Source organism: Cherax quadricarinatus, chromosome 80, assembly GCF_038502225.1.
Source record: "Cherax quadricarinatus isolate ZL_2023a chromosome 80, ASM3850222v1, whole genome shotgun sequence".
Lineage (NCBI taxonomy): Eukaryota > Metazoa > Arthropoda > Malacostraca > Decapoda > Parastacidae > Cherax > Cherax quadricarinatus.
Genome location: NC_091371.1, coordinates 11,997,387 through 12,012,484, shown reverse-complemented (window position 1 = coordinate 12,012,484; position 15,098 = coordinate 11,997,387). Strand labels below are relative to the sequence as shown.

The 15,098-nt window shown below is 46.1% G+C and overlaps 1 protein-coding gene across 3 annotated transcripts in view; it reads left to right on the top strand.

The window, feature by feature from the left end:
• Positions 1–15,098, top strand: part of LOC128702441 (serine-rich adhesin for platelets) — a 405,069-nt gene that overhangs the window by 315,517 nt on the left and 74,454 nt on the right. For all 3 annotated transcript variants that reach the window (XM_070102124.1, XM_070102126.1, XM_070102125.1), the window contains one exon: positions 11,245–11,430. In XM_070102124.1, the coding sequence (XP_069958225.1) occupies positions 11,245–11,430 (186 nt within the window). The remainder of the gene's footprint in view (positions 1–11,244; positions 11,431–15,098) is intronic.

The following is a 15,098-nucleotide window of genomic DNA, read 5'->3' as shown; positions in this document are numbered from 1 at the left end:
CCCTCGTGTAGTCTACAGGTCTTATACAACATTAATGACCCTCGTGTTGTCTACAGGTCTTATACAACATTAATGACCCTCGTGTTGTCTACAGGTCTTATACAACATTAATGACCCTCGTGTAGTCTACAGGTCTTATACAACATTAATGACCCTCGTGTTGTCTACAGGTCTTATACAACATTAATGACCCTCGTGTAGTCTACAGGTCTTATACAACATTAATGACCCTCGTGTTGTCTACAGGTCTTATACAACATTAATGACCCTCGTGTTGTCTACAGGTCTTATACAACATTAATGACCCTCGTGTTGTCTACAGGTCTTATACAACATTAATGACCCTCGTGTAGTCTACAGGTCTTATACAACATTAATGACCCTCGTGTAGTCTACAGGTCTTATACAACATTAATGACCCTCGTGTTGTCTACAGGTCTTATACAACATTAATGACCCTCGTGTAGTCTACAGGTCTTATACAACATTAATGACCCTCGTGTAGTCTACAGGTCTTATACAACATTAATGACCCTCGTGTAGTCTACAGGTCTTATACAACATTAATGACCCTCGTGTAGTCTACAGGTCTTATACAACATTAATGACCCTCGTGTAGTCTACAGGTCTTATACAACATTAATGACCCTCGTGTAGTCTACAGGTCTTATACAACATTAATGACCCTCGTGTAGTCTACAGGTCTTATACAACATTAATGACCCTCGTGTAGTCTACAGGTCTTATACAACATTAATGACCCTCGTGTAGTCTACAGGTCTTATACAACATTAATGACCCTCGTGTAGTCTACAGGTCTTATACAACATTAATGACCCTCGTGTAGTCTACAGATCTTATACAACATTAATGACCCTCGTGTAGTCTACAGATCTTATACAACATTAATGACCCTCGTGTTGTCTACAGGTTGTAAACCTGATTAAACAACCCATCTTTTGCATTAATTAAAATTTACTTCTGCCTGACGCAACAGTTTACGTCAGCTTGATGACAGACATGTTTATAATATTTTTCTCATTACTGAGGCATCAGTCAGGAGTGGAACCAGTAATTAGTATAGGTCTTAAGGCCTTTAATTACATTTTACGACGTCAAAAGTCTAACCAATTAATTTTCCTGCAGTTGACGGGAGTACAATCATCTGAGAGATGATTGATGTTGTTGGGTGTGAGAGATGATTGATGTTGATGGGTGTGAGAGATGATTGATGTTGATGGGTGTGAGAGATGATTGATGTTGTTGGGTGTGAGAGATGATTGATGTTGTTGGGTGTGAGAGATGATTGATGTTGTTGGGTGTGAGAGATGATTGATGTTGTTGGGTGTGAGAGATGATTGATGTTGTTGGGTGTGAGAGATGATTGATGTTGTTGGGTGTGAGAGATGATTGATGTTGTTGGGTGTGAGAGATGATTGATGTTGCGTGTGAAAGATGATTGATGTTGTGGTTGATGATGTTGGGTGTGAGAGATGATTGATGTTGTGGTTGATGATGTTGGGTGTGAGAGATGATTGATGTTGTGGTTGATGATGTTGAGTGTGAGAGATGATTGATGTTGTGGTTGATGTTGGGTGTGAGAGATGATTGATGTTGTGGTTGATGATGTTGGGTGTGAGAGATGATTGATGTTGTGGTTAATGATGTTGGGTGTGAGAGATGATTGGTGTTGTGGTTGATGATGTTGGGTGTGAGAGATGATTGGTGTTGTGGTTGATGTTGGGTGTGAGAGATGATTGATGTTGTGGTTGATGATGTTGGGTGTGAGAGATGATTGATGTTGTGGTTGATGATGTTGAGTGTGAGAGATGATTGATGTTGTGGTTGATGATGTTGGGTGTGAGAGATGATTGGTGTTGTGGTTGATGTTGGGTGTGAGAGATGATTGATGTTGTGGTTGATGATGTTGGGTGTAAGAGATGATTGATGTTGTGGTTGATGTTGGGTGTGAGAGATGATTGATGTTGTGGTTGATGATGTTGGGTGTGAGAGATGATGTTGTGGTTGATGTTGGGTGTGAGAGATGATTGATGTTGTGGTTGATGATGTTGGGTGTGAGAGATGATTGATGTTGTGGTTGATGTTGGGTGTGAGAGATGATTGATGTTGTGGTTGATGATGTTGGGTGTGAGAGATGATTGATGTTGTGGTTGATGTTGGGTGTGAGAGATGATTGATGTTGTGGTTGATGTTGGGTGTGAGAGATGATTGATGTTGTGGTTGATGATGTTGGGTGTGAGAGATGATTGATGTTGTGGTTGATGATGTTGGGTGTGAGAGATGATTGATGTTGTGGTTGATGATGTTGGGTGTGAGAGATGATTGATGTTGTGGTTGATGTTGGGTGTGAGAGATGATTGATGTTGTGGTTGATGATGTTGGGTGTGAGAGATGATTGGTGTTGTGGTTGATGATGTTGGGTGTGAGAGATGATTGATGTTGTGGTTGATGTTGGGTGTGAGAGATGATTGATGTTGTGGTTGATGTTGGGTGTGAGAGATGATTGATGTTGTGGTTGATGATGTTGGGTGTGAGAGATGATTGATGTTGTGGTTGATGATGTTGGGTGTGAGAGATGATTGATGTTGTGGTTGATGATGTTGGGTGTGAGAGATGATTGATGTTGTGGTTGATGATGTTGGGTGTGAGAGATGATTGATGTTGTGGTTGATGATGTTGGGTGTGAGAGATGATTGATGTTGTGGTTGATGATGTTGGGTGTGAGAGATGATTGATGTTGTGGTTGATGATGTTGGGTGTGAGAGATGATTGATGTTGTGGTTGATGATGTTGGGTGTGAGAGATGATTGATGTTGTGGTTGATGATGTTGGGTGTGAGAGATGATTGATGTTGTGGTTGATGATGTTGGGTGTGAGAGATGATTGATGTTGTGGTTGATGATGTTGGGTGTGAGAGATGATTGATGTGGTTGATGATGTTGGGTGTGAGAGATGATTGATGTTGTGGTTGATGATGTTGGGTGTGAGAGATGATTGATGTTGTGGTTGATGATGTTGGGTGTGAGAGATGATTGATGTTGTGGTTGATGATGTTGGGTGTGAGAGATGATTGGTGTTGTGGTTGATGTTTATGAGTGAGTGATCTTGTTAGTTGCTTGCTGTCACCAATCCCCTCTCACACCTCTCACACCTCTCACTCTCACAACTCTCACTCTCACAACTCTCACTCTCACACCTCTCACTCTCACACCTCTCACCCTCTCACATCTCTCGCTCTCACACCTCTCATTCTCTCACACCTCTCACTCTCACATCTCTCACTCTCACACCTCTCACACCTCTCACTCTCACAACTCTCACTCTCACACCTCTCACTCTCACATCTCTCACTCTCACACCTCTCACCCTCTCACATCTCTCACTCTCTCTCACTCTCACACCTCTCTCTCTCACACCTCTCACTCTCTCACACCTCTCACTCTCTCTCACTCTCACACCTCTCACTCTCTCACACCTCTCACTCTCTCACATCTCTCACTCTCACACCTCTCACTCTCTCACACCTCTCACTCTCACATCTCTCACTCACACCTCTCACTCTCACATCTCTCACTCTCACACCTCTCACTCTCTCACATCTCTCACTCACACCTCTCACTCTCTCACATCTCTCACACCTCTCACTCTCTCACATCTCACTCTCACACCTCTCACTCTCTCACATCTCACTCTCACACCTCTCACTCTCTCACATCTCTCGCTCTCACATCTCTCACTCTCACACCTCTCACTCTCTCACATCTCTCACTCTCTCACATCTCTCACACCTCTCACTCTCACAACTCTCACTCTCACACCTCTCACTCTCTCACATCTCACTCTCACACCTCTCACTCTCTCACATCTCTCGCTCTCACATCTCTCACTCTCACACCTCTCACTCTCTCACATCTCTCACTCTCTCACATCTCTCACACCTCTCACTCTCACAACTCTCACTCTCACACCTCTCACTCTCTCACATCTCTCACTCTCACATCTCTCACATCTCTCACTCTCACATCTCTCACTCTCACATCTCTCACTCTCACAACTCTCACACCTCTCACTCTCACACCTTTCACACCTCTCTCACACCTCTCACTCTCACACCTCTCACTCATATCTCTCTCACACCTCTCAATCTCTCACTCCTCTCACTCTCACACCTCTTACTCACATCTCTCTCTCACACCTCTCACTCTCTCACATCTCTCACTCTCACAACTCTCACTCTCACAACTCTCACAACTCTCACTCTCACAACTCTCACTCTCACATCTCTCACTCTCACACCTCTCACTCTCTCACATCTCTCACTCTCACACCTCTCACTCTCTCACATCTCTCACTCTCACAACTCTCACTCTCACAACTCTCACAACTCTCACTCTCACAACTCTCACTCTCACAACTCTCACTCTCACAACTCTCACATCTCTCACTCTCACACCTCTCACTCTCTCACATCTCTCACTCTCACACCTCTCACTCTCTCACAACTCTCACTCTCACAACTCTCACTCTCACATCTCTCGCTCTCACACCTCTCACTCTCACATCTCTCGCTCTCACACCTCTCACTCTCTCACATCTCTCGCCCTCACACCTCTCACTCACACCTCTCACTCTCACATCTCTCGCTCTCACACCTCTCACTCTCTCACATCTCTCGCCCTCACACCTCTCACTCACACCTCTCACTCTCACACCTCTCTCTCACATCTCTCGCCCTCACACCTCTCGCTCACACCTCTCACTCTCACACCTCTCACTCTCTCACACCTCTCACTCTCACACCTCTCACTCTCTCACACCTCTCACTCACATTTCTCACTCTGTCACACCTCTCTCTCTCTCACACCTCTCACTCTCACACCTCTCACTCTCACATCTCTCGCTCTCACACCTCTCACTCTGTCACACCTCTCACTCTCTCACACCTCTCACTCTGTCACACCTCTCTCTCTCACACCTCTCACTCTCACACCTCTCACTCTGTCACACCTCTCTCTCTCTCACACCTCTCACTCTCACACCTCTCACTCTGTCACACCTCTCACTCTGTCACACCTCTCACTCTGTCACACCTCTCTCTCTCTCACACCTCTCACTCTCACACCTCTCACTCTGTCACACCTCTCACTCTGTCACACCTCTCACTCTGTCACACCTCTCACTCTCTCACACCTCTCACTCTCTCACACCTCTCACTCTCTCACACCTCACTCACACCTCTCACTCTCACACCTCTCACTCTCTCACACCTCTCACTCTCTCACATCTCTCGCTCTCACACCTCGCTCTCACACCTCTCGCTCTCACACCTCTCACTCTCTCAAATCTCTCACTCTCACACCTCTTACTCCTATACCTTATCAGTTTTGCCTCTTTAACTCACACCACTCTCACTCACACCACTCACTCGCATCACTATCACTCACACCACTCTTACACCACTCTCATTCATACCACTCACACCTCTATCGCACTCCCACACCTCTCTCACTCACACCACTCTCACACCACTCACTCTCACCACACCACTTTCACACCACTCACACCACTCTCACACCACTGTCACACCACACTGGCCTCACACCACACTGGCCTCACACCACACTGGCCTCACACCACACTGGCCTCACACCACACTGGCCTCACGCCACACTGGCCTCACACCACACTGGCCTCACACCACACTGGCCTCACACCACAATGGCCTCACACCACACTGGCCTCACACCACACTGGCCTCACACCACACTGGCCTCACACCACACTGGCCTCACACCACACTGGCCTCACACCACACTGGCCTCACACTACAATGGCCTCACACCACACTGGCCTCACACCACACTGGCCTCACACCACACTGGCCTCACACTACAATGGCCTCACACCACACTGGCCTCACACCACACTGGCCTCACACCACACTGGCCTCACACCACACTGGCCTCACACCACACTGGCCTCACACCACACTGGCCTCACACCACACTGGCCTCACACTACAATGGCCTCACACCACACTGGCCTCACACCACACTGGCCTCACACCACACTGGCCTCACACTACAATGGCCTCACACCACACTGGCCTCACACCACACTGGCCTCACACTACAATGGCCTCACACCACACTGGCCTCACACTACAATGGTCTCACACCACACTGGCCTCACACCACACTGGCCTCACACCACACTGGCCTCACACTACAATGGCCTCACACCACACTGGCCTCACACTACAATGGCCTCACACCACACTGGCCTCACACTACACTGGCCTCACACTACAATGGCCTCACACCACACTGGCCTCACACTACAATGGCCTCACACCACACTGGCCTCACACCACACTGGCCTCACACCACACTGGCCTCACACTACAATGGCCTCACACTACAATGGTCTCACACCACACTGGCCTCACGCTACACTGGCCTCACACTACAATGGCCTCACACCACACTGGCCTCACACTACAATGGCCTCACACCACACTGGCCTCACACTACAATGGCCTCACACCACACTGGCCTCACACTACAATGGCCTCACACCACACTGGCCTCACACTACAATGGCCTCACACCACACTGGCCTCACACTACAATGGCCTCACACCACACTGGCCTCACACCACACTGGCCTCACACCACACTGGCCTCACACCACACTGGCCTCACACCACACTGGCCTCACACCACACTGGCCTCACACTACAATGGCCTCACACCACACTGGCTGCAATTTTCCCCGTGAACCCTTTTTTTCTGTGTGTATTCACCTGTATGTTATTGAAGGAGTTGAGCTACGGTTCCTGGCCCACACCTCGTCTCTGGTCGCTGCTAAATCCAATTATCTTCTGGCTTGGAGAGCCTTGTCGTACTTCTTCTTATAGCTGTGTGTGGGTGTCACCTCTACCACGTCACACTCCAGATTGTTCCACTTTCTGACAGCTGTAAGGCTGAAGAAATACTTCCTAACATTCTTACGAGTCATCTCATTTTCATCTTCCAGTTGTGGCCTGGAACATTCTGGCCCGGTCCACCTTGTCGATTCCTCTTAGTATTTTGTACGTCGTTATCACATCCTCCTTAGTGCTCCTGTCCTCTAGAGTTTGTACTCACCTGTTTGCGGTTGCAGGGGTCGAGACATAGCTTCTGGCCCCGCCTCTTCACTGATCGCTACTAGGTCTTCTCTCTCCCTGCTCCATGAGCTTTATCATACCCTGTCTTTAAACTATGTATGGTTCCTGCCTCCACTACGTCACTAGTCAGCCTATTTCACTTCCTGACGACTCTGTGACTAAAGAAATACTTCCTAACATCTCTTAGATTCATCTGAATCTTCATCTGCCAATTGTGACCCCTTGTTTCTGTGTCCCATCTCTGGAACATCCTGTCTCTGTCCACCTTGTCAATTCCTCGAAGTGTTTTGTATGTCGTTATCGTGTCTCCCTTGACCCTCCTGTCTTCCAGTATCGTCAGACCGATTTTCCTTAACCTTTTTTCGTAGGACATTTCCCTTAGCTCTGGAACTAACCTTGTTGCAAACCTTTGCACTTTCTCTAATTTCTTGATGTGCTTGACCAGGTGTGGGTTCCAAACTGGTGCTGCATACTCCAGTATGGGCCTGACGTAAATGGTATACAGAGTCTTGAACGATTCTTTACTGAGGTATCGGAACGCTATTCTCAGGTTTGCCAGGCACCCATATGCTGCAACAGTTATCTGGTTGATGTGCGCCTCAGGAGATGTGCTCGGTATTATACTCACCCCAAGATCCTTTGTCTTGAGTGAGATTTGCAGTCTTTGGCCACCAAGCCCATACTCTTTCTGCAGTCTTCTTTGCCCTTCCCCGATCTTCATGACTTTATATTTGACAAGGTTAAATTCGAGAAGCCTGGTGCTGGACCAGGCTTCCATCCAACCTGTCCAGGTCTCTTTGTGGTCATGCTTGGTCCTCATCCGATTTAATTCTCCTCCTTAACTTCACATCAAATGCAAACAGACACAGTTTTGAGTCTCTTGAGAGTCTCCCTTTCGTCATGTGTGTGTGTGTGTGTGTGTGTGCTCCACGTGACCAAGGTTGTTCTTAAATTAGTGATCCTTGAAGGTTCACTGCAGATCATTGAGGTGAAGGGTAGACCTACATAAGTCACTACCTGACTCACCACCCACACGGTTCTCTGTGACATGGGCTGCCACTGATACCTCTTGCCTTGCCTCAGAGAATTTCTCCTTTCTGTTGTTGTCTTGCAACATTGCATAGCTCCTAACGACGCACGAGAGTGCGAAAGATCTTGAGCTAAAGATTTCCATCCCCATGTGACTTGTGAGGCACCCACATATTAACTTACACAGCCATCCTAAACACTCTCACGCTGTAAGCCTCGTTATTGTACTTCAGTATACCGTGTTAACGTGTACATAACAGTCACGAGGGCTGTGTGTATATACCAGTCACGAGGGTTGTGTGTATATACCAGTCACGAGGGTTGTGTATATATACAAGTCACGAGGGTTGTGTATATATACAAGTCACGAGGGTTGTGTATATATACAAGTCACGAGGGTTGTGTATATATACCAGTCACGAGGGTTGTGTATATACCAGTCACGAGGGTTGTGCGTACATACCAGTCACAAGGGCTGTGTGTACATACTAGTCACAAGAGTTGTGTGTACATACCAGTCACAAGGGTTGTGTGTACATACTAGTCACAAGGGTTGTGTGTACATACCAGTCACAAGGGTTGTGTGTACATACCAGTCACAAGGGTTGTGCGTACATACCAGTCACAAGGGTTGTGTGTACATACCAGTCACAAGGGCTGTGTGTACATACTAGCCAAAAGAGTTGTGTGTACATACCAGTCACAAGGGTTGTGTGTACATACTAGTCACAAGGGTTGTGTGTACATACCAGTCACAAGGGCTGTGTGTACATACCAGTCACAAGGGCTGTGTGTACATACCAGTCACAAGGGCTGTGTGTACATACCAGTCACAAGGGCTGTGTGTACATACCAGTCACAAGGGCTGTGTGTACATACCAGTCACAAGGGCTGTGTGTACATACCAGTCACAAGGGCTGTGTGTACATACCAGTCACAAGGGCTGTGTGTACATACCAGTCACAAGGGCTGTGTGTACATACCAGTCACAAAGGCTGTTTTTTCCTAGCAAAAATGTGTGAGTCATGAAAGAGGAGAGAGAGAGAGAGAGAGAGAGAGAGAGAGGTGCCATACTCTGGTTACACTGTAATTAACACACATATAACCACGCCAACCATCTCTGGCACGTCAGTGGGATTTTAACCTGTTTGTGGTTTCAGGGTTCGAGTCACTTTCTGGCCCTGCCTCTCAAAGTGTTTGTCACTGAGGTCACTTTCTTTTAGAACTGTCACACCCAGCATTGGAGCTGTCCAAGTCATTCCACTCCCTGATCACTGTGACTCGTGTATTTTTTTAGCATCCAAATATGTCCTTGTGTACCTGTTTCTTGCCTCTCGAGCTGCCTGTTCCTCTCCACTCAATTAATTCCACTTGAGTATTTTGTACGCCGCTATCATGTCTGCCATGGTTAATGTGTGTATGTGTGTTTGTAAACTACAATTATATATATGTCGTGCCGAATAGGCAGAACTTGTGATATTGGCTTAAATAGCAACGTTCATCTTGCCATATAGGACAAGTGAAAATTTGTGTATGCAATAATTTCGCCAAAATCATTCTGAACCTAACGAAAAAAATATATTTCACTGTGTTTGTTTAGTATTAAATTATTGTAAACAAATCTAAAATCTATTTAGTTGGATTAGGCTAAAATAAATTGCTCTTGTTATAATAAGGTTAGGTAAGTTTTCTAAGATTCTTTTGGTGCAAAATTATTAATTTTTACATTAACATTAATAAAAAAATATATCTTTAAACGTATAAGAGAAAATTTCAGAAAGGATTTAATTTTAAATGAGTTCTTGCTAACTGACCAGTTTTACATATCCGGCACGACATATATATATATATATATATATATATATATATATATATATATATATATATATATATATATATATATATATATATATATATATATATATATATATATATATGCAATTGTTACCATAATGACCCCCGTGCTGACGATAGACTTGAAACCTAACACAGTAATTAACTACATGTTCGTTCATTACATAATGTTTCTCCATAAACTTATCTGAAATTTCGACACTTTTCCCTCATTTCAAAATTTAAGGAATATGTTCCATTAAAAGTAGTAAACCATACCCCCGGCCGGGATTGAACCCGCGGTCATAGAGTCTCAAAACTCCAGCGGGTTCAATCCCGGCCGGGGGTATGGTTTATTTGCAATCGTGTCATTACGATTTCTTAAGTCAAGTAAAAGTAGTAAATTAGCGTTGTTATTGTATGTGGCGGCCGGAGGGTTGTTGTGGTGGGGGGGGGGGGAGGTTCAGGAGCATGGTGGGGGAGAAGCCTGGTTGTGATGGGGAGGGAGAGAAATTACCTGTCTTCTCCCCTCCCTCAGGTGAGGGAGGAAGAGGTCCCGGGGACCTTGCAAATCGAATTGTGGTGTGCATAGTTCCTTCGCCGGGGGAGTGAGTGGATGTGGGAGTTTGGGAGGTGGGGAGTAGGGGAGGTGGGGAGTAGGGGAGTAGGGGAGGTGGGGAGTAGGGGAGGTGGGGAGTAGGGGAGGTGGGGAGTAGGGGAAGGGTTAAAGATGAAACGTGTTCAGTAGACTTGAGTCGAAGCTATGTTTGGCACCTCTGTTACCCCTGAGGTTGAGGCTGCCACCACCACTCATGACGCTGAACTAACCATTCGGGTTTACTGCCTTATGTAAATGACAGTAATAATAATAATAATAATAATAATAATAATAATAATAATAATAATTAAAATTAAGGAGGGGCACACACACACACACACCAAAAAAATTGCCGTCGTTTTATGTAATATCACTCATAATTAACCATATATTTTGCGCATCATCCTTAGAACAATATCACAAGCGTATGATGCTTCTTCATTATCCTTAGAACGATACGAGTCTGACCCATGGCTGGGTTCCAGGAGTAGAAAGACCGTCGAAACTCATCAAAGGTGTACCATAAGCCTATGATGCCTCTGCATCATCCTTAGAATAATACTACAAGCGTACAATGTTCTCTCTCTCTCCTCAGGACCTTCACCGCACTGGATGTTCACTCTTCTGCGGGGAGGAAGCTGAGGACAACCAGGCCATGTTGAAGCGGGTGCTGCTAGCCTTCGCTCGCTGGAACAAAGGTGTAGGCTACTGCCAGGGCTTCAACATGCTTGCTGCTATCATCCTCGAGGTCATGGAGCGTCAGGAGTCGGACGCACTCAAGGTGAGCCTTCGCATAACTTTCGGTTTCCACCTACAATGGTTGTCAACAACTGTAGGTGCTAAATAAATCACGGGAACGGGTGGGGTTTCAACCCATGGCAGTGAATCCTTAAACTCACAGGCCAGTGCGTTAACCACTTGGTGATATTAGAAGTAGTGCAGTGTGTAGACCTACTCAAAACAAGGAATAAGACATAAGTGCCTCACAAGACTTGCAGATATGTTGTGGTGTTATTTTAAATAGTACAAGCAAAGACAGGTCTTATTGTCAATAGTAGAAGCGAAGACAGGGCAAACAACAAGCACTTTGCTTGCCTTGTGGTTGCTTCTGTTTTATTCTTTATGTACACAAGCATTCATGGTGAGTTATGACTGGGACGACCTCTTAAGTTATGACTAGGGAGAGTATTGAGAGTGTGTCACTTTTGCCAGTGCTGGAGAATTTTCCTGGATGATGTCACTCTTACCAGTGCTGGGGAATGTTCCTGCATGATGTCACTCTTGTGAGTGCTGGAGAATGTTCCTGGATGTCACTTGCCAGTGCTGGATAATGTCACTCTTACCAGTGCTGGAGAATGTTCCTGGATAATGTCACTCTTACCAGTGCTGGAGAATGTTCCTGCATGATGTCACTCTTACCAGTGCTGGAGAATGTTCCTGGATAATGTCACTCTTACCAGTGCTGGAGAATGTTCCTGGATAATGTCACTCTTACCAGTGCTGGAGAATGTTCCTGCATGATGTCACTCTTACCAGTGCTGGAGAATGTTCCTGGATGATGTCACTCTTACCAGTGCTGGAGAATGTTCCTGGATAATGTCACTCTTACCAGTGCTGGAGAATGTTCCTGTATGATGTCACTCTTACCAGTGCTGGAGAATGTTCCTGGATGTCACTTGCCAGTGCTGGATAATGTCACTCTTACCAGTGCTGGAGAATGTTCCTGGATAATGTCACTCTTACCAGTGCTGGAGAATGTTCCTGCATGATGTCACTCTTACCAGTGCTGGAGAATGTTCCTGGATGATGTCACTCTTACCAGTGCTGGAGAATGTTCCTGGATAATGTCACTCTTACCAGTGCTGGAGAATGTTCCTGCATGATGTCACTCTTACCAGTGCTGGAGAATGTTCCTGGATGATGTCACTCTTACCAGTGCTGGAGAATGTTCCTGGATAATGTCACTCTTACCAGTGCTGGAGAATGTTCCTGTATGATGTCACTCTTACCAGTGCTGGAGAATGTTCCTGTATGATGTCACTCTTACCAGTGCTGGAGAATGTTCCTGGATAATGTCACTCTTACCAGTGCTGGAGAATGTTCCTGGATGATGTCACTTACCAGTGCTGGAGAATGTTCCTGCATGATGTCACTTACCAGTGCTGGAGAATGTTCCTGCATGATGTCACTTACCAGTGCTGGAGAATGTTCCTGCATGATGTCACTTACCAGTGCTGGAGAATGTTCCTGCATGATGTCACTTACCAGTGCTGGAGAATGTTCCTGCATGATGTCACTTACCAGTGCTGGAGAATGTTCCTGCATGATGTCATACCAGTGCTGGAGAATGTTCCTGCATGATGTCACTTACCAGTGCTGAGAGCATGATGTCACTTACCAGTGCTGGAGAATGTTCCTGCATGATGTCACTTACCAGTGCTGGAGAATGTTCCTGCATGATGTCACTTACCAGTGCTGGAGAATGTTCCTGCATGATGTCACTTACCAGTGCTGGAGAATGTTCCTGCATGATCTAATATTTTCGTACAAATTTTCCAAGAGAACTTAAGTGTTGTTATCTTCACTGAGAAGTGCTGAAACTTGCGGGATAAAGTGCTTGCGTAGTGCAAGAAAATCATCGTCGATCTAGGGATGGTTAAGGTAGCCTCAGTTCCTTGAATCAAAACCCCGATTTCTTTAATCAAAGGCACCTTTTTTTGGAGGTGTAAATATTCACAGTATCCCAAGGCTTCTTGAATTCAAGAAGCCGTAGGATACCACGAATGTATAGGAGGTTATGGAAGCAAGTTGAGGGAGAGGCAAGAGGCCCTCCAGTACAGAGGAAGAACACACTGCCCTCCAGTACAGACGAAGAACACACTGCCCTCCAGTACAGAGGAAGAACACACTGCCCTCCAGTACAGACGAAGAACACACTGCCCTCCAGTACAGACGAAGAACACACTGCCCTCCAGTACAGACGAAGAACACACTGCCCTCCAGTACAGAGGAAGAACACACTGCCCTCCAGTACAGAGGAAGAACACACTGCCCTCCAGTACAGAGGAAGAACACACTGTCCTCCAGTACAGAGGAAGAACACACTGTCCTCCAGTACAGAGGAAGAACACACTGCCCTCCAGTACAGAGGAAGAACACACTGCCCTCCAGTACAGAGGAAGAACACACTGTCCTCCAGTACAGAGGAAGAACACACTGTCCTCCAGTACAGAGGAAGAACACACTGCCCTCCAGTACAGAGGAAGAACACACTGCCCTCCAGTACAGAGGAAGAACACACTGCCCTCCAGTACAGACGAAGAACACACTGCCCTCCAGTACAGAGGAAGAACACACTGCCCTCCAGTACAGAGGAAGAACACACTGCCCTTCAGTACAGAGGAAGAACACACTGCCCTTCAGTACAGAGGAAGAACACACTGCCCTCCAGTACAGAGGAGAACACACTGCCCTCCAGTACAGAGGAAGAACACACTGCCCTCCAGTACAGAGGAAGAACACACTGCCCTCCAGTACAGAGGAAGAACACACTGCCCTCCAGTACAGAGGAAGAACACACTGCCCTCCAGTACAGAGGAAGAACACACTGCCCTCCAGTACAGAGGAAGAACACACTGCCCTCCAGTACAGAGGAAGAACACACTGCCCTCCAGTACAGAGGAAGAACACACTGCCCTCCAGTACAGAGGAAGAACACACTGCCCTCCAGTACAGAGGAAGAACACACTGCCCTCCAGTACAGAGGAAGAACACACTGCCCTCCAGTACAGAGGAAGAGCACACTGTGTGAAGGCTTACTCAGCCCTGTAACAACTTCAGTATTACCAAGGCTGACTCCTCAGGAGGAGACGAACTTTACCCAAGTTCTGGGACGTCACCATTTTATCTGCATACTCAAGTGTAGTCAACCCCAGACAACTACCTCTCATCTTTGCAGTGGTGAAAGACCTGCGTTCCTATCATCTGGACGGACTATTCAAGGCTAGAGACTCTGTGAAGAACTAGTCGTTGGGTTGTCACTCAACATCTGTGACCCCCCCCATCATCAGCAACGGCTACAATTTATACAACACTCGGTGTCACCAACATCAGACACCCCAGTCTAACTGTATATATTAGCGTTGAAATCATATATTTTTTTATTTCATTTTTCATTTCTCTTTCAAGTAGGATAAAAATTCATATTTAATTGTTTTATATTTTCATTTCTAAATAATAAAGTGTTTATATTTAACTGTTATTATTTTTTTCTGATGTTGTTGACACCGCGTGTTGTATAAATTGTAGCCGTTGCTGATGATGGGGGGTCACAGATGTTGAGTGACAACCCAACGACTAGTTCTTCACAGAGTCTCTAGCCTTGAATAGTCCGTCAAGGTGATAGGAACGCAGGTCTTTCACCACTGCAAAGATGAGAGGTAGTTGTCT